Below are 23,991 nucleotides of genomic sequence, written 5' to 3' on the forward strand. Positions count from 1 at the left end.
GGGTCGCTGGTAGCTGTGCAGTCTGCTTGCAGGGACTGGAGGGGGGAGTCCAGGGCATCTGGCCTGGGATTCCCCCAAGATGGACTTGTCTGAAAGTCACTGATTTCCGCGCTAATAAGTTCTGTTCTACACTGTGTTCCTGTCGACTAATAAACCTTCCGTTTTATGCTGGTTGAGAGTTACTGCTGACTGCGGAGTTGGGCTGCAGAGTCCTCCAGCTTCCTCACTACGGGAAGCGCACGGTATGGAAGGGAATGCTGAATGCTCTGAGGTCAAATCCAGGAAGGTCGAAGCTGTGTGAGCTTCTTGCCCTGGCGACAGTATGCTCAGAGAGAGGAGGCATGCTACCCCAGAGTCCTGACTGGCTTCATATGGAGTAGTTCCGGAGCACTGTCCCAGTGACTCCGTGACACTGAGCATCATTCATGCATCTCCCTGTCTGACACCACTGCCCCCACCCTATGGCCAAGATCTCTCAGAGGGAGCCTTCTTTCCTTCATCTTCCCTCCCTTATCATAGGCGCTGACTTCTACTGGTGCCGGTGGGTGCTCGACCCCCCCTGTCTGTTTCCGGCCCCGTCCTGACTCCACCCCTGCCCCGCCCCATCCCATCCCCATTCCAATCCCTTCCCCAAAGTCCCCGCCCCAACTCCACCCCCTCCCTACCCCTATTCCGACTCCTTCCCCAAATCCCGGCCCCAGCCCCGCCTCTTTCCCACCTCCTCCCCTGAACATGCCACCTCCCTTCCGGAGCTTGCTACAGATGTGTGGTGGCGGCAAGCACTGGGAGGTAGGCAGAGGAGCGGGGACACGGCACACTCCAGGGAGGAGGCGGAGGTGAGGTGGGGCAGGGAGCTTGGCTGCCAGTGGGTGCAGAGCACCCACTAATTTTTCCCCGTGGGTGCTCCAGCCCCGGAACACCCACGGAGTTCACGCCTATGTCTCTCATTACTGCGCAGCTGAGCTCTCTGGGCCCCTAACCTGGGCAATGCTCTCCATCTCTGGTGGACGGTTGTAATGGCACAAAAGCTGCTGGATCAGCTGCCTCAAGCTCCAGAAACTCCTGGCTGCAGGAAGAGAATGAACAAAGAGGAGAAAAAACGAGGACAAGTGAGAGACTAAACACAAGGCACCAGGCCTACCCCCTCGCCCAAGGCAGGCTGGGGAAAATTTGGTGTTAGTATGAAAGGGCCCAGCCAGTCAGAACACACCATTCTATTGCTGACTGGGCAAGATTTGGGACAGGCAGAAATCAATCACACTAATCCATGCAATATCCCCTACCTATGGAGGGGAACTAAATCTGCACAGATAGAGCCTTGGAGGGTGGCTATCCAGAGAGCAATGATTCCAAGAAGGAGCCAGAAGCAGAAAGCCACTCACATGCAAGGTCCCAGTGCCATGCTGTTCACACAGAAAGGGTTGTGGAAACCCCGAGAGGACTTGTAAAGAGGGGTGATGATGTCCAGGGCTTTGGAGCTGTGCTCCGGCTCCGCTCCAGCTCCAGGCAAAAACCTGCAGCTCCACTGCTCTGGAGCTGCTCCATGCTCCACCTCCAGGCTCCGCTCCAAAGCCCTGATTTGATGTCAGAGGGTGAGGGTGAGGAACATGAGTCTGGCAGCATTTTGGTTAAATTACAGGGGACCAAAATGGATGCGTCAGGGGCAGGAATTTGGTTTGGGCAGCAGAGACAGAAAGGGCAGGATGGGATGTAGAGATGCTGTCATAGACAAAGCAGCAGCTGAATTTGTCAACAGTCTGAAAGTGAGGGGTGAAGGAGAGAGGGGTCAAGGATGACACCATGGGCCTGAGGCTGGGAATGGAAAGGACCATGGATTATTCATCCTGATGGGAAGGAGAAGAAAGGAGAGACGATATTGCTACGCAGAGTTTAAGCTGATGGGGGAACACCCAGGAATAAAAATGAGAGAGGGGAAAGCCCTGTTAGGGTACATCTGCTCCATCCCCTGTTCCTCACGCCACCTCAGGATGGCAGTCTATTCTGCAGGGCTTTGTCTAGCCTTGTTTAAAATAGCTCAAGCGATGCCCCACCCCCATTTCTCTTGGGGTGACTATTCCCCAGACAAATAGACCTTTGCCATCTGGTAAGTAGGGGGATTAGCTGGTATACTGCTCTGCAACCACACTTAGCATATAAGGGACCCTATTGTGCCTTAAAGGCACTGGCCTACATTGGTGGTGCTGCAGAAAGGGGAGTGTGCCCAATGCTACACCCCCAAAGGGGTGCAGCGAGGAAGTGCTCTCATCCTTGGCCAGCCAACTCTACTGGCCAGGGTGGGCTGGAGAGTGAGACTATGGTCCCACCTCCCCTCTTCCCTTTTGGGCGGCTACAAGCACTAGCCAAGAGCCCTGTCTTCCTTGCTCACCCTCAGGGGCTGTCTACCATTAGGCTCTCTCTGTGCAGTTCAGGAGGCACAGAGAGAAACTACATCATGGAGCAACAAAAGTGATTCAGGGATCAGAGGAGAGACATGACTAGAGTCAGGAGAGCTCAGCTTATATGGTTCCAAACAGGGGAAGACAATATGTCACTGTACATACACCCCACGGACGGAGCTGGATCAGTAAAGATGTGTGTATATTCAGCCTCAGGAGATGCACTAAGGAGATAGTCTAAGCCACTAAGGATAAAAATGTAGGGTAAGATGTCAGGACAAGAGTATCCACATGCAGGACAATGTGGAGCGGGTGGGCAAGTGGTGGTGGCGGCAACTTCACGACAGATTCTCTAGAGCTGGCTAGAAGAGATATTAGTGAGAAAGACGGTGTGATGAGTCCTGCAATGTGAGGGAGCCAGACTTGCGAGCCTGATCTGCTCACACCATCACAAGTCTACGAAAGGCTACAGAGGAAGCCACATGCTTTTTGTATATGGTAACAAGGCACATTGCAGAGAGTAATTTCAACACAATCCCCTTAACATGAGGAAAGCAGATGAGCTCACAGCAGCCAGCACCTCCCCCACATCACTCATACACCCAGATACAGGGTCTCAGATACAGCTGGTCAAACCTCACAATTTTCATTTTGCAAGAAATTTCCACATTTTTAAATTTGTTTTCATTCTGAATTGGAACAAAACAAATATATTCAAAATTTGTGTGCTTTTCCCATGAAACAAATGTCTATACAACGTCCATTTTGGAAAATCTGCATTTCAGAAAGTTTTGGATTTTTGTTTTGGAACTGTGAATCTTCATTTCAAATGTCAAACTTTCATTTTGAATTTTATTTTATTTTTCATTTGTATGCATTTTTTACCTTACTTCCTGATATGTCAGTAGTAGTTGTGCATAATATTGTTAAAAATCATTAAGTGCAGCTGCTACTTTAAAAAATAAAATAGTTCCTCTATTATATTATGTCATATTATGACATGTCAATAACAGTAGTGCATTATATGTACTATTCATATGGACATGTCAGAACACACTATAAAACAGTAAAAATAATATAAAAATAAAAAAAATAACATTTGAAACAAAAATTCAAAATGAACCAAAAAAGATTTTTTGAAAAAAATTTCTGTAGTAAATTTTGTCAAAACTGATACAATTTGGTAAAAAAAAAAAAAAAAAAAAAACAGTTTTGTTGAAATAGTTTTTCCTGTGAAAATTTTCTAGCCTCAGCCCCTCACACTCACACAAGCAATAGGCAGTGTGGCTTTCCCAGTGCTGACTGGGATGTGGCAAGCTGGGGCACTCTGGAGGTCACCATACCTGGGGTTTCCTGGGGCCCCGATGTTTCTGGCATTGGTTTATGAGGAGCCACTGGGCCATTGGGTTCTTCAGGGTGACTGGGAGCAGGAGAGAGTTGCTGAGGTGGCTACCGAAGGAAAGAAAATAAAACAAGAATCATCCTGAATAGCTCCTTTCCCTCCCTTTTTCCAGTGCCTCTCTGCTTCAGGGCTCGTGTACGCGTACAAGTGCTGCTGTAGCGCATAGTGACGACGCTGCATACACTGTCGGGAGACGCTCTCCCCTCGGTGTAGGGTACTCCATCTCCCTGAGAGCAGCAGCTATGCCAATGATGGGAGAATCCCTCCCAGGGACATAGCATTGTTTACACTGGGAGTTCAGTCAGTATAACTGCGTCACCCGGGGTGTGGATTTTCCATACCCCTGAGTGACAGAGTTATACAGACATAAGTTTCTAGTTAGACCAGGGCTCACTCTCTCTCTCTCCCCTGCATCTCCCCACCTCAGTCTCTCTCCCTCCTCCCCCACCCTCCCGCTTACCTCAGCCTTCTCCTCTTCATCCTCATCCTCATCCACGAAAGCAAAAGATTCGCGCTTCCAACTGGGCATGGCTGCCCACTGGCCTTTGCTGTGCCCATCGTAGGGCGCCTCAGACAGCTTCTGCTCCATTTCTTTGATGATGCGCAGGCGCCGCTCCTGGCCAATATGCCTCTGGAGAAGGGCCTGCAGCTCCGACCGCTCTACTGAGCCCAGCAGGATCATGGACTCTGCAGGAGGAGATAACATGGGGAGCCAGTCAAAGGACGTGTGTGAGCCAACACTCCCTGCCCAAACTGGCCACGTTAGCCCTGAGGATTCCAAAGATGGTGTGGCGAGAGGTCCTCCCCTGGATGCATAGCCCACACTCATCCCAGCTCAAGGCCTCTGCAAAATACTCCTGACTCCTTCTCCCTCCTGCTACCCAACAGATGGCCCTGACATGACACCCCAGCCAACTGACCTCCCACAAGTCCGAATTGCTGCTGAGCCCTGTCTCTGCCTGACAACAAATCAGATCAGCCGCCTTCTTAAATACAACACCCATCCCTGCAGCCAAACCTTCCTACCATGGTCTCCTTGCCCCCTCCTGCTGCCCTCACCATTCACTCCCCAGTACCCCACCCTGCCAAGCTGCCCTCACAACCCCCCACAACAAATGCCTATCCCACTTCCAGCTGCCAAACCCTCCTTGCAACCCCCTCCTCTCAAAAGTGCTCAGGCCTGAGTTTTTTCCGTCTCAGACAACTAGAGATATTATAGTCACCAGTCTCTTCCGCGACAGGGGAATCCCGGTGTGGTGACACAAGGCAGCACAGGCGGTGTTTGTCAATCTGGGAGCCACAGAGCCAGAGAGAACAACAGGATCTATCTGTCCAACAGCCTCAGCAGAGAACCCCCTGTGTGGCATTACAGCCAAATCCTGTCTCTCTACCACAATGGACAATTGACATCCATTCCAACCAAAGCAGGAAACTAATCATGCTCTTCATCGAAAGATCTCAAAACACTTTATCCATGTGGATAAGGAGCATGATCACTCCCATTTTACAGATAGGGAAACTGAGGAATGGAGAGGGTGGTGGTTTTTTGGACAAGGCCATACAACAAATCAGCAGCAGAGCTAGGGTCACATCTCTGGTTTCCCAGACTGGTTCCCTATCTTCCAAACTACATACCTCTGGAGACAGACTCTTTCAACCAAGGCCAGCTTCAGAAAAGGTCAGATTCCCCATATTGCTTACCTGGTGAATCCACTAGAGGCAAGGTCTTGACAGTTGTGCTCTGAAGCAGGGTCTGCAGGTCCTGGTATGTACAAGTAGAGGAGATGAATTTCACATCACAGACCATAATATCCTCAACAAAGATATTGTATTTGCTAGAGGAACAAAGAAAATAAAGAGTGGGGTTAACATATCATTCAAATATGTCTAAAAGAAAAACTTCCCAAAAAGGAAAAAACAAAACAAGAGCTCCTTTCAGATGTGTGCTTTATACAGCCAGATACATACTCGCAAGTGGGAGTAACTACAGGGGAAGTGAGACCATCCACAAACCAACTGGGTTTCCACTCAGGCAAGGTTCTGCTCCCTCCCATCATGGATGAGCCCCTCCTTCTCCACTGCCCTCCTGCTGTTTCACAGCCTCCTCCCACTCTATTTATGTGTCTGCCACCCACCATCCCTGCTCCATTTCTTTGTGGCCTAGCCTATACCCCTTGGTTTCCCATTGCCATTTCTTCTGCTGTGTTTCCCCTCCTCTCCCCAATCCCCACTGGTGGTACCACACCTTATGTAATTCCAGCCCAGGTCAGGCAGGTAAGGCAGCTTCTTCACCTGGATGATGCTGTCATAGAGACTGGGCTGCAAACTCTGAGCCACCATGTTGGCAAGGATGACAGCAACCATCATGGGCAGGATGTGGGAGATCTGACCCGTCAACTCAAAGCAGATCACTGCTGTGGAGACGGTGTGGCTCACTGCTCCTGTCAGGGCTGCTGCACCTTTCCCAGTTGTGGGGGAAGAGGAAAGACAGTGTCAGGTGGACCAAGGGATTCGTGCAGGTTGGGATAGAAAAAAGAAAGACGTGGAGACTCACCAATGACGGCGTATCCTCCAGGTAAGATTTTGTAAACAATGCCATCAAAGAGGATCCCATCAGGGAAGAGTGATGCCATGATTTCACCAACGAGACGGCCAAAGGCAGCCCCTGGAAAGCATCACATGAAGTCACATGTTAACACCTATCCACCCAAAATGTCTGTGCTCTTCAGGGCAGGGAATGTGTGTGATCTCTGCTGATAAAAGCCATTGGTAATTTACTAGTGCTTATATGTTAAAACAAAAACTACATTATGATGGAGTTAAGATAGAGATTTTGTATCAGTAATAAAAGGGCAAAAACCACTCCAGGAAGGGTGTATTTATCCCAAAACACAGAAATACAAATCCTGGAAATTCAGAGATAAGTTTACACTTAAAATAAATCCAAATATGTTCAAGTCTGAAAATGCACAGTTAAGCCACCCCAATAACCTTAACTCTGCCCTGTAGTGACACCATGCAATGACCATACAATTATGATTACTGTAAGTCTGTGGTCCCAGACTGGACGAAACTGATTTTTGGATCATATTTTAAATGGTGTCCATATAGTGCAAAGTTAAGGGTGTCCAAACTGTGCATGTCCAGACACGTTTGGATATCTTTTAAGTGCAACCATAACTGAATTTCCTGGCATTGTAATGCTTGGTTTTGGGATAATTACAACATGTTACTCTAAATTACAGTAGAACCTCAGAGTTATGAACACCTCGGGAATGAAAGTTATTCATAACTCTGAAATGTTCGTAACTCTGAATAAAACATTATTGTTCTTCTAAAAATTTACAACTGAATTGACTCGTTATTCTCTGACACAGCTTTAAACTTTAATAAGCAGAAGAAAAATGCTGCTTTCCCTTTTTAAACATTTTTTTTAGTAGTTTACTTTTAACACAGTACTGTATTGTATTAGCTTTTGTTTTTGTTTTGTTTTTGCTGCTGCCTTATTGTGTACTTCCAGTTCTAAATGAGGGGTGTGGTTGATTGATCAGTTTGTAACTCTGGTGTTCGTAACTCTGAGGTTCTACTGGACTAATATGTACTCTCAATACTAATGACATTTTAACATTTTTTTCTGTTTTAGGATTAACAATCATTAATCAGTCATCAACCACTTGTCATGAGTCACTTAATAATCCATGGCTGAGGTTGTAACGTACTGGTTCTGAGTGAAGGCTTGATGTTGCTGTCTTATAGCTGGGGCCACAGAGACAACAGGGGGCCTACTACTGGTACCAGTGAGGGGAGCTTTTCTTCAGCTCAAGAGGCAGGGACATGAGATTTTGGAACTGAAGTGTCAGGGTTCAAGTCCTGACCCTGTGTCTGGTTTATCTAGTAACTATGTCTGTTGTTTGCAGTGCGCAATCCATTATGTGGAGAAACTGCAGGAATTTCCAGATCAGCATTTGTGAGTTTGGGAAGAAAGGGAGAGGAGCAGAAGGTCAGAGGCTGGGTATCTGGACTGTTAATGAAGCTCCTCATAGACAGCTTGTGGGAGCCATGATCTGAATTCCCTCTTAGAAACACCATTGTGAGCTTGTTGTCTCTGTCTCCCTGTCAATGATAATTTCTCTCTCTCTCTCTCTCTCTCTCTGAGAAGCCCAAGAAGGAGGTTAAAACTCACCCAGTACAAAAACAGGCATGAAGCCTCCACAAGGTATCGGCATGGTAGTGGCGACAACAGACATCCAGAACTAGAACAGAGGGATATGGGGTGATAGTTAGTCTGTGGTAACAGCATCTCCTGCAGCTGCACCACACCCTCCAGCCTGCCTTCTTATGAGGAAATGTCTTTTGGGGAATCTGACAGACTCAACAAGGAAGCCAAGGGCAGCTGGAAATGTGGGGAGCAAAGGAGAGTGGGAGAAATTCATGCAAACCATCAACACCTGCCAGAGACTGTCTACTGCACAGAGCTTCCCAGGGACTGTTGTGCTGGTGGAGAAACTAATCCATAAGGGATGGGATGAACATGGAGAATTACCTGCCCTTTGATCAACACAGATGGGGTCCCCCCTTGGCACAGGAAGTTTTACTTATTTATAAAATGGTGCAGGCCACAACCTCTGGCAGAGCCACAACGAACTATCATGCTGGAACTTGGAACCCCTAAACCTCTCCCTAGCTGATCTCACAGTCACCTTCCTCAGGAAACAGACCAGCCTTGTCCCATGCCCTGACGGCCAGCACACTTGGCCTTCATCAGATTAAAAGGGTGGGTGGATTCTACCATTGAGGGCTCCTCAGAGAACCCTGCCACCCGTCCCCTGAGAGCTCACATCAAGGGATTCTCAGCAGGTGTGGCCCAGCAGATCTCAGCTGCTGAAGTGGTACTGTTCCTAGGGAGAGAGGCGATCTCTATGGTATCCAGAGAGCAACACCTTGAATTTCCTCTAGGAGAGCTGAAAGTCAGTAAGTGCTTCAGAGAGTGGGTGTGACACACTCTGCATCATGTAGTTGCTGAGTGCCTTTCAAGGGTAGCTTTGTGCAGGGTAGTTGGTGTAAAAAGGCCATAAAGCCAGTAGATCCAGCCACACCCCCAGCAGACGGAGAACCTCCAAGTGGTATAGAGCCAGCAGACTCTACAGCTTCTAGTGTAGCGACATGCTAGGGGAGAGTAGCCATGGCCTGAGCACCTCCACACTCTGGCTATTCTTGGCTGCTGCAATGGGCAGCAGCCCTGTGGCTACTCTAACACAGAGTCTTGGCTGGTCCCAGAATCTGGGGAGCTGCAACAGAGGAGTACAACCAGCTCTGCTCCCTTTCCACTGAGTAGTGCCAAACTCAGCCCATATGCAGCTGAGTATTGGGGCCAAGATTCAATGCAGTGGAGAATCAGGCCCATGGGCGGCGGGTTGCATAGACTGGGAGAGGCTTTGGCCTCCCCAAACAGCCAGGTGTGACCCCACCCCCTACTTACCACTGCTCCCTGTGTGCGGCTCCAGTCCTTCAGCCCCCAGTGCTCCAGCTGGGGAGGCTGGGGCCGCGCCACCTGCCCTCCCGGCACTCCTTTGGGCCTGGGGCGGGTGGCTGCGGTGGAGGGGGGCGGAAGGGGTGGGGCCTCGGGCTGAAGGGTTGGGGCTGGGCTAGCCTCCCCCAGCCGGTGGTTCACACGCCACCCATGATCAAGCCCAACCTTTGGCCAGAGCCACAGAGGCAGGGCTTCTTTGCGTAGCCTGCTCCTCTTTAACACAACCAACAGCAAAATAAGCAGCCTGAAACAGCTACTCTAGCAGTTTGTCACAGCAGCAAAGAATCTAGAGGCAGGAATGACCTATCAGACTATATGGGAACATTCACATGACTCTAGAAGGATACGTTTCTTGCATTGCAGATCAGATGTACACTGCACCGCTACTCCCCATGGCCCACCGTCTCTCAGTTCAAATAAAAAACCCTTTATCTGCATGACAAGCAATCCCAGCATTACCGAACCTGTTAGCGTCCATTGGAAGTACATACAGTCTGCCAAGGATAGTGTATTGGGACCCCTGTGCCCACTGGCCATTATTGTCCAGTCCTGATCTGGGGGGTGCTGTCTCTCTTCCTTCACCCAGGATAACACACAGTTTGTCCTCATCACTATTTTTATGTAAGAAAATCTCATTCTTGCTAGTTCCTATTTTGGAGACTTTTTCTCTTTCAGTCTCAATCTCTTCTCTCAGGTAGAACTTTGTCATCAGCAGATCTCAAAGCACTTTACAAACAGAAGGGTGGTGTCAAGAGCTCCGAGCCCCACAAGAGGGGAGACACACTGACAGTCCAGGATGGGTGGGGTTCCTACCTTCATGACAAAGAAGAGCAGGATGATGACAAAGACACTGACTTTGGGGTGGATCCAGATGGCAGATTTCCCTAGGATTTGTGGGTCCCCCATGTGCTTTGCCCAGGTGTAATTATCAAACAGGGAGCTGATGGCTTCCCTGGGCATCAACTACAAAGAAAGAAGGCACAAAAAGTGTCAGTGATTCTCAAAAGATTAAATAGGGTCAATGTTATACACAGGTTCCCCAGCAGAGAGGATCCCCACATTTGATTCTCTTTGGATATTTCCTTCTAGAATATGAAGAGTTAAACCTTAACCTGCTCAGAAAAGAGAGAGGGCTTTGGATGGAGGAGAATCTAGTTAATCTCCTCTAGTGTTCAAGGGGTTACATTTCCCTGACTAAACCCCCTAGGTGGGAGTGGAGGGACCTTCCCAAGATCTGCCTGAAGGGGAGCTTGGAGATTAGTACTCATAGAGAAATCTCTCCTTCCAGCCCAGGAGAGGTCAAACTCTTCCCGAGCAGGAAGCAGGGAGAGATTTAGGAAGGGGACACCTCAGAGTCCTTCTCACTCACCATGGTGTGTGTTTGTTGATCTGGGGATTGGGGAGACGGTTACATGTGTTTCTTTCAGAATTACACATTTACTCCTTTATAACTTCTCTCACCTCTCCAGCCATGAACTGCCCGAACCCCGGCGGGAAGGTCACCGTTGCTATCAGGAAGGTTATTACTCCTGGGTATACAAGGCGGCTGAAACAAGAAAGAATGAAAGAAGTTGAACACAATATTACAGTTCATTTTCCTGCAGTCCTATTTCCTTGGCTGTGACTGTGTCAGATCATACAAGCATGAGTGGGCCTGGGAAATCACTCAATAATTTGCAATGTTCTGTTCACTCCTTCTGAAGCATCTGGCACAGGCCATTGTCGGAATACAGGATACTGGGCTAGATGGACCATTGTTCTGCCCCAGTATGGCTGTTCTTATGTTCATAATGCTTGCAGAAGAGTCAACAACTAAGGTGCTAGACAGACTACAGAGGATAACTCACTAGGGAATGCTCTCCCCTCTGAGTCAGCACTGACCCCAAGGTGCCAGTGTGGTGCTAGGGCGTGCTGTGCAGCAGGGAGTGGGGTAGGTGCTCTCCCCGCTGAATTAGTACTAATCCCAATGCCCTAGTATGGTACTAAAGGGAAGTATGTTGCTTAGCTGAGATGTAAAGTTGAGGCAATGGAATCCTTTGGGGCAAAATTATTATTTCAGTTCAAGATATTGTTATTCATCACACTTTTCTGAATTCCTCCCATGCAGCTTTTAGTATTAAACAGAGGTTACTGGGCTCAATACAGGAGTAACTGGGTGAAATTCTATGGCCTGTGATATACAGGAGATCAAACTAGATGATGTAATGGTCCCTTCTGGCCTTAAACTCTATGAATCTATGTAAAAGTTGTTCACAAATATAAATTAAACTACGTGCTTCTCAGGCTCTGCTCACCTTTTACGCTTACTTTGTCATACTTTCAATTATTCTGATGGTAACCCAGCAAAAGGCGCCATAATGAATCAGCGAGAGAAGATTTGGCCTCCACGTCATTAATGGGCTAGCTCATGGGGGGAGGGATAGCTCAGTGGTTTGAGCATTAGCCTGCTAAACCCAGGGGTTGTGAATTCAATCCTTGAGGGGACCATTTAGAGATCTGGGCCAAAAATCTGTCAGGGGGTTGGACTAGATGACATCCTGAGGTCCCTTCTAACCCTGATATTCTATAAATTCAGTTCTTTTGACACTTACAGGGAAATGTCACAATTTTCATTTAGCTAGGAGCTCCTCACTACTCAGACCTGCAAATTGCTAGCTTTTGAGATCACTCAGCAACTCACAGGGTAAGGCCCTTAAAAATTTTAGGAGGCAATACAATATTTTATTTATTCTTTAAAGGAACAATGCTCACTTAAAACCCACATGTTGCAAACAGACATGTTTCTTTCTCTGTGTTGGTAATAATAATTTAGGATTTATTAGAGATGAAAGATATTTCAAAATATCCTACACAAATGTCATTATTTTAAAGCGACAAAGTGTCCTGTGGCACCTTACAGACTAACAGAAGTATTGGAGCATAGGTTTTCATGGGTGAATACCCACTTCATCAGACGCATGTGGTGGAAATTTAATCCTGAGCTGATGGCGTCAAATTTGCAAATGAACTGAAGTTCAGCAGTTTCTCTTTGGAGTCTGGTCCTGAAGTTTTTTTGCTGCAGGACGGCTACCTTTAAATCTGCTATTGTGTGTCCAGGGAGGTTGAAGTGTTCTCCTACAGGTTTTTGTATATTCCCATTCCTAATATCTGACTTGTGTCCATTTATCCTTTCACAGGACACTTTGTCACTTTTTACATATTCCCTACATAAAAGGAAACTGCTGAACTTCAGTTCATTTGAAATTTGACACCATCAGCTCAGGATTAAACAAAGACTGTGAATGGCTAGCCAACTACAAAAGCAGTTTCTCCTCCCTTCACACCTCAACTGCTAGAAGAGGGCCTCATCCTCCCTGACTGAATCAACCTCGTTATCTCTAGACTGATTCTTGCCTGCATATTTATACCTGCCTCTGGAAATTTCCACCACATGCGTCTGACGAAGTGGGTATTCACCCACGAAAGCTTATGCTGTATTACTTCTGTTAGTCTATAATGTGCCACAGGACACTTGGTCGCTTTTTACAGATCCAGACTAACCCGGCTACCCCTCTGATTATTTTAAAGCTCTTTGTTATCTTTCCTTTAAATATGTCTTTCAGCCGGGACCAAGAACGTGGAAATATTTCTGTCAGCCCTAATTTTATAAATGTTTGTTTTACAAAACTGATATACTGGGTCAGATATCAACTGGCATTTTCTCTTTGATATATTCAAAAAATAAACTGTGGCTCTTATGAAGAAATTATTGATTTTCTACTTTAAGAACATTTCCTGTCTAACCAGTTATATTTTCTCCTCCTAATAAAAATTGCAGGGAGAAGTTAGACTGTCTCTCCTGGACCAAGAAGCTGTTTATGGCTTGTAAAGACAAAAGTTCAGCCCAGAAGAGATTTTCTTCCCTGCAGATAAAAATATCTTAATATGAATTAGACCAGACATGGGCAAATTACGGCCCGCGGGCCACATCCAGCCTGCGGGATCGTCCTGTCCGGTCCCTGAGCTCCCGGCCAGGGAGCCTAGTTCCTGGCCCCTCCCCCGCTATCTCCCCTCCCCCGCAGCCATGCCACTGCACGAGCCATGCTCTGGCCCTCCACTCCCGCTGGTCAGCATAGGTAGAGCAGCTGGCTCTGGCCGGGTGTCGTGGCTGTGAGCTCCTGCTGCTGCTAAGGGGGCCGGGAGCGGGGAGTTGGGTAAGGGAGCGGGAAATCCTGGGGGGCAGTCAGGGAGGAGGGGACGGTTGGATGGGGCGGAGGTTCAGGGGGGGCAGTCAGGGGATAGGGAACAGGGAGGGTTGGGAGTGGGAGTCCCGGGGGGCCTGTCAGGGGGTGAGGATGTGGATAGGGGTCGGGAGGCAGTCAGGGGACAGGGAGCAGGGGGGTTGGATAGGGGGTGGGTGTCCCGGGACAGGGCAGTCAGGGGACAAGGAGCAAGGTGGGTTGGGGGTTCTGAGGGGGGCAGTCAGGGGGCAGGAAGTGAGAGGGGGCGGATAGGGGGCTGTTTGGGGAGGCACAGCCTTCCCTACCTGGCCCTCCATACAGTTGCGCAACCCCGATGTGGCCCTCGGGCCAAAAAGTTTGCCCACCCTTGAATTAGACTCTTGGGGCCAGATTCTGATAATTGAGTAGCACCTAACTCCACAGGTATTATCCAGTGTCAGGAAGGGTAATGGCCTCTAAGGCAGAATACTGCTGCTCAAGCACACTCACTATTTGGTGAGAAATTGGCTCAGAGCCGTATGCCGTCGGACACACAGAACCACCTGGCGATTGAGGTAAACGAAAAAGGCTCCAAGGAACCCACAACAGATCCTAAAGTGGAGGAAATGAAATAAAAAGACATGAAGCACAATCCACAAAATGCCATTTATCCACCAGGGAATAAAGCCTAAGTATTTTTCACATATAGATATTCACCTAGCCTTTTAAATGGCAACAAATGGGCAGAATCAAAGTTTGCACCTAAGGCTGCGTATCTCAGTCAGAGCAGCCACTTACTGATGTCACTGGGGTTTCTGGTAAAGGGACAAAAAATGTATTTGAACCCCCTTCTCCCCCACTTTATATCTTAAACATTCCCATGTCCAAAAGGGGATCCACAATATGTGTTAGAAGGGGATGTCCAGCCCTGTGTGGCACAGGAACCTCCCAAGGGTGTTCCAGTCTTTTGTCTGCTGCTTTCCAGCTTTTTATTTATTTTTTGGGAGGGTGCCATCTGTTACAGAGGCTTCCAAAGATGCTTTCTGGAGGCACACACACCCCACTGCCCCATGGAAAAACCCCAGAGTCAGTCTGTGTTACGTTGGTTGCAGGGATCCAATGCAATGAAGAGGATACCGCTTTTGCTCAACAGTGGAATATAAGACTTGTCAGAGATTCCATTTGGCATTTACCAAGATGGAGACCAACCACACTGTAGCTATGTGTACAAGCAACCAACTAGTTGCTCAGAGACCAGGGTGATGGGAGAGGTGTAAGAAACTATGAGAGTTTGATAGATCTAACTGGGGGATGAAAGAGGGGATCCGGGCCAAGGTGGAGGACCAGTCTGGCCAGAAGATTGGACCAGGAAATACAATCATACTGAGTATACGGGGACTCTGACACTGATTCAGCAAAGTAATGGTACCACTCATGTGCTTAAAGGTAAGCACATGCTTACGTGCTTTGCTGAACTGAAGCCTATGTTTCTAATTATTCATTATTTAACCAAAAAGTGTGACCGACTCTCTGTGCTAGCATTGGCCTCTGTACTACCTGCTGTAATCAGGACCAGGGAATGTAACCTGATAGACAGGGTTGCATCTCATTCACCCAATGAAGTTAAAAGGCAACACACTGGAAACTGATAAAAGAAAATACTGTTTTCACAGCACATAATTAAGCTGGGGAATTCATTGCCAAAAGATATTGTCGAGAACTCACTTTTCATTGCATGCATTTTTAAAATTGATGAATTTTTCATTTTATGAAATTTTCTATAGAATTTTTTGTCTTTTTAATTTCCAACTCAGTCATTCCAAAATATTATTTTTTATTTCAAAATTGAAAAATGACAAAAAGATACGTGTCATTTTGAAAAATTCCAGCTATGTGACTGGCCCCACCAATCAAAACTGGCAATGGGAACAAAAATCACCCACAACCAACCACTGGGCCTCACAGGCCACAAAGAACCTCTGGCCAAGCTGCACGGGCCACACCTGCCACACCACAAACATCAACAGCCCTACACAAAATAAAGACAAAAACACCAGCAACCGAGTGTTTCACATACAGCGTCTGTCCATATTTTTCAAAAGAAGAAAAACCCTAATCAGTAAACTTTCACCAAAATGTTCATTTTTAAAATAAGACCATTTTTCAATTAAAAAGTGTTTTGTTCTGAAAATGTTGACCAGCTGCCTTTACTCAAGAGAGAAATATTTTTACAACCAGACCTTTAACTAGGCTCTAAACTATTTTCTGAGTATAGCCACAAGGAAAATGTAATCTTACTGCTAACCCCAAGCACTCAAAACTCATGAGTCAGGCCCCAAAAATCTTGAGATTGGCTTAAAAATCATGAGATTTTAAAACAATAAACAGAGGAGCTGTATTTCTTGGCCTTCCAGTTTCAGAGCCTTCAATGTATACTCAGGTGCCTTTTCAAGCTTTTCTTTGAAATCACAATGGCTAGAAACTTACTGTATTTCAATAAAAGCAGAAAATCTTGTGAAATCATATAACTCCAGGACCTGATGTTTTAACAGAAGTGCTAAACAGCATGAGACATAATAAAATCACATGTGTTGTCTACACTATGTGTGTAACATCTGTTTATTTTCTGGTTTTAATAGAAAACAAATTCCCTGTGGTGGACTCAGGCGGTGCTCTCTCTAATCTGAAGTGGATTTCTGTGCTCTCCTCCCCACCACCCCGGCACTGAGGGGAGGCGTTGCTCCTCTTAGAACAGTCTTGTACATTTACAAGCCCAGGAAAACAAAATCTGTTCACCCATGTTGCCTGGACTTGTGTCTTTTTTGTGCTGCCTGAAAATGAGGAAAGATGCTGTCTGGAAAGGAAGAGAGAGGGGGAGACGGGAATTTGCTAGGGTGGGGAGAATGCATTTCTAAATGGGTGGGGGATTAAGGTTATGCTGCAATGAGCTTTGTGAGTGCTTGTGAGTTCCAAGGTGGCACCTGGCTTCCTCCAGGGGAGGTTGTTGTCTCCCTTTATACCACACCCATCGCTGTGATTTCTGACACTCCTTTTCAACCTCAGAAGTTTTTTTTTAGTGTCCCATCAGTACACCCCTTTCCCAGTAGAGGGGTGGTGCTGGAGAAGAACAGAACTACAGTCTGAAGCACTCAAAAGGCAGCTGCAGGAGCTGTCACAGTCCTACAGTTTCAAAGTTAAAGAGCCAATTTCCCCTTGCCCACCCAAACAAATGGACTCACCTACAGTCAGTAAGTGAGTGAACCTTTGCAAGGCAGCCTTAGAAGCAGGAGAACGAACTGGATGAGTGGGATTTTTAAAAGTGCCTAAGTGACTTTCAGTGGGACTTGTGTTCCTAGCTCACTATGGGTATGTCCACACTGTGAGCTGGAGGTGTAAATTCGAGCTTGGGTAGACATATCAGAGCTAGTGCACTACAAATAGAGTGTTGCCACAGTGGCACAGCCAGAGGTGCTGGAACAATTTGTGTAGTGTGGGTGCTGAGAGCCATTGAACTCAACTGTAAACCCTGTATATGATGGAAACCACTTCAGCACCCCTAGTTCCAGCATGGATGGGCATGAGCAGTAGGAGAGGCTAGCTGCCCCCAGTATGTGCCTAGTATCTCAGATGGGTACATACGTACTCAAGCAACTAGCCCCTCCCATCGCTTGTGCCTGCAGCTACACTCTATTTTTAGTGTGCTAGCTCAGTCAGAGCTCGTGTAAGCGGGGGAATGGTTCCCCTACTGTGGGGAACTTTCCTGGCTTATCCACTACCCCGGTGAAATTGGCTAGTGGAAGGATCTGAGTCCTCGCTCCCACTTCCTTTACCCAGAAGCCTGCCTGCCCTCGAGGACTCCCCTTCCACTCCCCTGTCTGGCAGAGTCCTTGTAACCCCAACAAGGCTGGGCCCAGGATTCCAAGGCTCGACCCCCAACCTTGCTCTGGACACCTAGGACAGGGACGAGGGTGTCCCCACTTCAGGGTACTCTTTTTGCACTGGACATTTCCCTGACCCACTGATCATTACATACAATTTAAAGCAAATACAATTCATTTAATCAGCAATTAATTTAAAAAGGAATAAGGAAAAATGGTAAAGGTTAAAGGAAATTACCCCGCTCTGTGGCAGGGAACATTACAAACAGTGCCTCTGGAATGTCAGTTTACAGTCTGTTTCTTGTAGGTCCCAGGCCTCCTTCTCAGACCCTGGTTGTGCTGCAGGGATGCTGGGGGTTGGACACTTGCTTTGGTGGTGGCCACATACCTCCGGGCTTTGGGTGGTGGGACCCTTCTTCCCTGTGTCAGCCCCCCTCGAGTTAAGATCCCCCTCCTAGTCTGGCCTGCAAGTACCCTTGGTTGGGGGTCTTTATCTGCGCTGGGCCCTTTGCCCAGGGTCCCTCCTTGGCTGGCCTCAGTTGCTCACCACACCCGGCTTCAGACTGCTCCAGCTCCAGCCCCAGCTCCACTGTTTTAGCTCTGGCTCCACTCTGCCTCAGCACTGATGCAGCTGCTCTGCCTCCAGCCCCCTGGGCTGCTTCTCTGGCTCTGTGGCTGCAGCCCTGCTCGGAGCACAGGATCTGCTCTCCCTGGGCTATGTCTCTGGTTCTGTGGCTGCAGCCCTGCTCCCAGCACAGGGTCTGCTCTTTCCTTAGCTCCGCCCCACTCTGTCTGACCCAGGCAATTCCAGCTCACACAGAGGACGGGACCCCCCTGGCATCCTGACTCCCTGATTAGCTTGCCCACCCTATCAATCAGGCTGACCTGGAGAACTGGTCTCTCCCCATTGTTCCTGGGGACTGTCAGTTTTAGGGTCCTGATTTCCCATTGACCCTTCCCCTCTTGGTACTGGGAGCTAGCCAACCAAAACACCCCCACTGAAGTTAATAAAACAGTCCCCTTACACTAGCAGGAGGTACACCTCCAGCTTGAAATGCAGACATTAGGTGATTTTGAAAATCCCACTGCAGTTCTGTAATCCCCTAGAATGGATTTTGGTGCAGCCTCCCAAAAGAAGGTGAAGAACGTGAACTGGATTTCTGCATTCTTCGAATGGGCTCTGGATTCAGACCCTGTAAACAGTCAAAGAACTGGGACTGGGTTTCCATGATCACTCAAAAGTGGTTGTGTTGCAATATCTCTAAGGGCAAGCCTCCAGAAAGAGTTCTATGATCTAAATAGACTCACTCCATTTTAAGTGAAGATTTGCAATGGAGTCCGCTTGATATCAGTTTAGCACTGCAATTTGTTGAGTCCCTTTGGACTTACCCTATCACAGCAAAGGCTGGCAGCTCCTGCAGATCAAAGGGGAAATCCATTCGAAAGTTAGTTCTGAACAGGGCCGTGATGGTGACTGTGTGAGAGAAGAGAGAGCAAGAGATGGGAAGGGGGAAAAAAGGGTGAGAAAGTCCAGTCTGCATTACTGAATGATCTGTGGGGAAATAGCAGCATGGGCTTGGGTAATTAAAGACTGCATGGCAATGCACACGCCAAATTAAGTGTGTGTAGACAGCTTTAACTTGGGCATTTCCTGCATTTTGAGTGCTTCAGTTTGCACCCTTAATGTTTTTTTAATTTGTGTGGAGAGGGAGGGTAGAGGGTTAATGGAAGAGATGTACTTTCAATCTAGCGTCAGTTTGTCAAAGTTTTCTGCTTGGGAATAGTTTCTTATCCTCAGAAGATAAATGAGAATTTTCCTTTCTATTCACTGTATCTCAGTCAGCCCCTGATAAGATCATCCCTGTCACAAACTGACAAGATCACCTCATGGGGACAAAGCTGGGCTCCTCTCTGGGAACTGCATTTACCCAGTTCTCATAAGAGGTACAGAAGGAATTATCACAGTCATTGAAATCAGAAAGGGAAGAGACCAATTAGGTCCCATCGTATCCACCAGCCCCTTCCTACCCTTCTGGTCCCCAACCCTCACTGAGTTCCACTTTAGTTTTAAATGACTCAAGTGATGGGGTTTCCACCTCTTCCCTTGGAGTCACCTTCCCAAGAGTTAAAACTATAGATATCTATATACCGGTACTAATGCAAAACGTTCAAAAGCTAGAATCAGTGAACTAAGAAGCTCTTGCAGCCGATGAGGATTTTGATACAATAGGCTTTATGGAAACATGTTGGAATGACAAAAATTCATGTGATACTGCAATATCTGGTTATAAACTGTACAGGAAAGGCAAACTAGGCTGAAGAGGTGGGGGAGTAGCTTTATGTCTAAAGGTTTCCATAGAATCTGGTGAGATACAAATGTAGAGTGGACAGAACCACACAGCTAAATCTCTAGGGATACAAATCCCAAAATGTAAGAATGTACTACTGGCCTCCTGATCAAGCAAAGGAAATTGAGTGCACAATGTGGAGAGAGATCAGAGACAGGAAAACCTAATAAATGGTGATAATGGGGGGACTTTAGCTACCTACATATAAACTGGTCAAACAGCACAACATGACCAAATTTAGAGAAACAATTTCTTGACTCTGGGGTGATTGCTTCTTGGAACAGTTAGTTCTAGACCACAAGTGAAGAGAGGTTATTCCCAGCTTACTCTTATGAAACAGAGTTGCTAATTCAAAAAGTGACAGTAGCTGAGTCACTAAGTAACAGTGACCACAGTATAAGGCTCAACATCTCAGGGGCAAGTAAGATACCAAAAAGTGAAACTAAACTTTAAAAAGGGAGACTTCAATAAATGAGATGGTTAGTCAAAAGGCCCTAAAGTTGAAAGTAAAGGAAGTAAAAGCCCTCCAGGTGGAATGGATGCAATTTAAAGAAACAATAGTACTCTCAGAAGACATGTGCACCACTGAACAAAAAGACAACCAGGAAGGCAAAGAGTAAACAAATATAGCTTCAGGCAAGGCTTGAGAGCCTATTCAAGCCAAACAAAAATCCTTCAAAATTTGAAAATCTGACCTAGTGAAGCCAGTAAACAGGAAAACAAACTATAGCAGGCATTAAGTGGGAGGGAAATTAGAAGGGCCAAAATGGAGATCGAAGAGCGAATAGCTGAAGGTGTAAAAACCAGTATATGGGAAGCAGAAAACTGGAGAAAGAATTGGTGGGTCCCATGGCTCACCCCCAGGAGTTAAAGGAAGAAATTAAGGAAGACTTGGCTGAGAAGGTAAGATGCATCTGTCTTTGCTACTGAGAATGTTGGGGAGATTTTGACCCTGACCTGCTCTTTCCTAGCATTAGAGATGAGGTCTCAGAGATTGAGGTGTCAGAGAAGAGGTGCTGGAACAAACTGTTAATTTCAAAGGCAATAAGTCACCAGGCTTAGATGATAACATGCAAGAGTTCTGAAATAGTTTAAAGATGAAGTGGATGAGTTGTTAAGAAAAAATACACTCTCTCTCATTAACAACAGCCACTGCTTCCAAAGATTGGAGGGTAGCAAATGTACCTATATTTTAAAAAAGCTCTAAGGGTGCTCTGGGGAATTAGCGTTAGCTCCATGCCTGATAAACTTGTTGAAATTATCATTATAAACAATAACAAAGTTTATGATCTGACAGGTTGTAACCTGCATGGATTTTAGGCAAATCATGTCTCATTGATCTCTTAGAATTCTTTGAACATGTCAGTAAAGTAGGGGCTGGTTGAAATTTATTTAGACTTTTAGAAGGCCCTTGACAAGGTCCTGCACAAGATGGTAAGAGGCGAAGTGTTCTCATGGAGCAAAAACTGTCTACAAGACTGATAGCAAAGAGTAGGAGTAAATGGTCAATTTTCATCATGGCTAAAGATTAACAGTGGGGGCCACAAGGTTCTGTAATAGGTTCTGTGCAGTTTAATATATTAATGATCTGGAAAAGAGGGTGAGTAATGAAGTAGCAGAATCTGAAAATGACAGAATTATTTGAGTTAGTCAGGACCAAAGAGGATTGGGAGGAACTTCAGAGAGACCTAAACACACTAGGGGAATGAGCAACATGGTGGCAAATGAAATTCAGTGTTGATTAATGCAAAGTAACACACAGTGGAGGGAAAAATTTTAACTTATACACAGTGTAGAGTTCTAAATTAACTGTATCAACTTAGGAAGGGGACCCAGGTCTCATAGACAGCAGTGGTGAGCTTTCCTCAATGTGCAGCTGCAATCAAAAAAGCAAACAAGATGCTAGAATGCATAAGGAATGGGATGGAGAATGATATGGAGAACATTATAATGCCTTGATATAAATCATGGTGCGGCTTCATCTGGATTGTGTGTGCATCACTGGTCACCTCCTCTCCAAAGGATATTGAAGAGCTAGAGGGGGCTCAGAGAAGAGCAATGAGAATGATTGCGGTCCTGGAAAAATTCTTGTATGAAGAGAGATTGAAAAGATTGGGACTGTTATCTTAGAAAGGAGACAAATAACAGGGGACATGATAAAAGTCTATGCAATAATGACTGGTCTAGAGATGGTAGAGCAAGAACTTCTATGCTCCTTGCCACTTAACACAACAGCAAGGCGACATTCAATTACACTGAAAGGTGGGAAATTCAGAACTACAAGAGGAAATACTTTCCCGCCCAACGTGGGATTACACTGTGGAAATCACTGCCACAGTTGCGGCCAAGCACTTAGCAAGATTCAGAAAGAGACTGGACAAGATTAACAAGAATATCCAGGGTTTTCATAGTTAATGACAGTAAGTATTGGAAGGGATGTTAAACCCCATGCTTCAGGCCCTAATTTAGTCTCTAACTACTAGGGACTAGGATGAGGCCTAATGTGGGGGGCAGATCTGCATGCTGTAGTGTTCTTATACCATCCTCTGAAGCAGTTGGTCCTGGCTGCTGTCAGAGATGGGACACTGGGCTAGATGGACCATACACAGTTTAACAGCCCCTCAACATTAGGAGATATTTTCCTCATATCCAGCTGCTTAATCTCTCTCTCTGTCTCCATTACTGCAGTATCTGAAACATTCCCCTTTACCTCCCTGCACCATCCTGAACAAGCCTCACCCTCTGTGGTGTTAATGTCTGCATGAAAATGCATTTACCCTCTTCTGCTACCTGTAGAGTTATTTTGTCCTTTTTCATCATCATTAGCCAGTATATTTTGCTCTTTCAATCTTTCCTCATAAATCAGTCCTTCCAGCCTCCTATTCAGTTGGTTATTGCACTTGTTTGAATTCCCTCCAATTTGTTACCTTTCTGCTTGACAGCCCAGTGTGAGGCTGTAAATACTGTCACCTCCCTGCTATGGGATGGCATGTCTCTGTGTATGCAGCCCTACATTACATTGACTAACTGTGAATTCTCACCTCAAGAATCCTCCCAGTTCTTGGGGATTCGTGTATCCTCATGGTGAATTTTTTGGGCAACCCCAGACACACCTAGGACTGGGAGGAATCGGGGAGTTAGCTAATTTTTGACATAAGTTTGCCACTCTCCCTCTTCTTTCCCTCTCTCTGCCTGTCATGTATGCAAGGAAGATGGTGGAGGAAATGTCACATCCCCACTGTATTTCTGGATTGAGGCGAAATTGGAGATGAAGTAGACAATAGAGGCCTGGGCACCAGACACAGAGGTCTTGGTTCTAGCCTTACCTGCATCCTTGTTCCACACGGCGAGCACTCGGAAAATGAAGGCACTGAACGTGGCTGCGAAGAAACCACGCCAGTAATTGCGCACAGCAAAGTAGGTGGAAGTGACCTCAATGCTGAAGAGCACCCCTAGAGAAAACAGAGATGTTATCACCTGGACGTATACCTGGAAAGCTCCCCAGAACTTCTAGTATCCTGTCCAGCCATCATTGCCCACTGCTCCCATCAAGTTTGGGTCAAAAAGGTTTTGCAAAGGAGGCAAAGTTAAAGGGATGGCAAAAGTGAGAGGGCAGAGACTCTTGCTGCTGGAGGTTGTCTCTCTGTGGGGAGGACATACCAGGGAATGAGTGTGGGTGAGGCTGAAACTATAGGGAATGGTCATTGAATTGGGGGTTGGGGACGAAGATATCCTGAGGGAAGGCAGAGGAAGGGAGCAGCCACTTGCCTCCAAGTGGTGTCCCAAAGCAGCAGCCAACCCCCACAGCACAGCCCACAGTCAGGACATCAGTGTAATAATACGGCTGCTACTGGTGGAAGAGACAGAAGAGAGACAGACAGAGAGAAAACAATAGGAAAGAAAAGGGAGAGTGAGTCACAAAATTAGACCAAGTGTCACAGCTTGTCATCAACCCGCTATCACTAATGTTTGTGGGGTATATGTCCATAATCTCTCTCTCATTCCTCCCTCCTAGACACCTCCAAAATATCCAAAGGGACTGAAGTAAAATTGGGTCTGGAATAAGGCATAGGCACTAGTCAAGGGATGAAGGCACAGTCTCAGCTTTCATTGAAGTACATGTATTTCTAGCCCTTGTGGTTGTGAAAAAATGCCCCAGCCAGGAATTCTGTGTTGTGGGGACTCTCACGGCAGCCACTTCATCATGACAGCTGGTGTGGTGTCAGCAGAGGCCCCAT

At 46.8% G+C, this 23,991-nt stretch overlaps 1 protein-coding gene across 1 annotated transcript in view; it reads right to left on the reverse strand.

Annotated features, from left to right (window-relative positions):
* Positions 1-23,991, reverse strand: part of CLCN1 (chloride voltage-gated channel 1) — an 81,601-nt gene that overhangs the window by 12,963 nt on the left and 44,647 nt on the right. The window contains exons 8-19 of the mRNA XM_034766358.1: positions 23,080-23,205; positions 18,795-18,879; positions 14,038-14,139; positions 10,790-10,874; positions 10,142-10,291; positions 7,982-8,051; positions 6,353-6,463; positions 6,044-6,257; positions 5,500-5,633; positions 4,259-4,485; positions 3,740-3,845; positions 981-1,066 (exon numbers count right to left, since the gene is read on the reverse strand). Coding sequence (XP_034622249.1) covers positions 981-1,066; positions 3,740-3,845; positions 4,259-4,485; positions 5,500-5,633; positions 6,044-6,257; positions 6,353-6,463; positions 7,982-8,051; positions 10,142-10,291; positions 10,790-10,874; positions 14,038-14,139; positions 18,795-18,879; positions 23,080-23,205 — 1,496 coding nt within the window. The remainder of the gene's footprint in view (positions 1-980; positions 1,067-3,739; positions 3,846-4,258; positions 4,486-5,499; positions 5,634-6,043; positions 6,258-6,352; positions 6,464-7,981; positions 8,052-10,141; positions 10,292-10,789; positions 10,875-14,037; positions 14,140-18,794; positions 18,880-23,079; positions 23,206-23,991) is intronic.

The sequence above is a fragment of the Trachemys scripta genome, chromosome 1 (genome assembly GCF_013100865.1).
Source record: "Trachemys scripta elegans isolate TJP31775 chromosome 1, CAS_Tse_1.0, whole genome shotgun sequence".
NCBI classification, from domain to species: Eukaryota; Metazoa; Chordata; order Testudines; family Emydidae; genus Trachemys; species Trachemys scripta.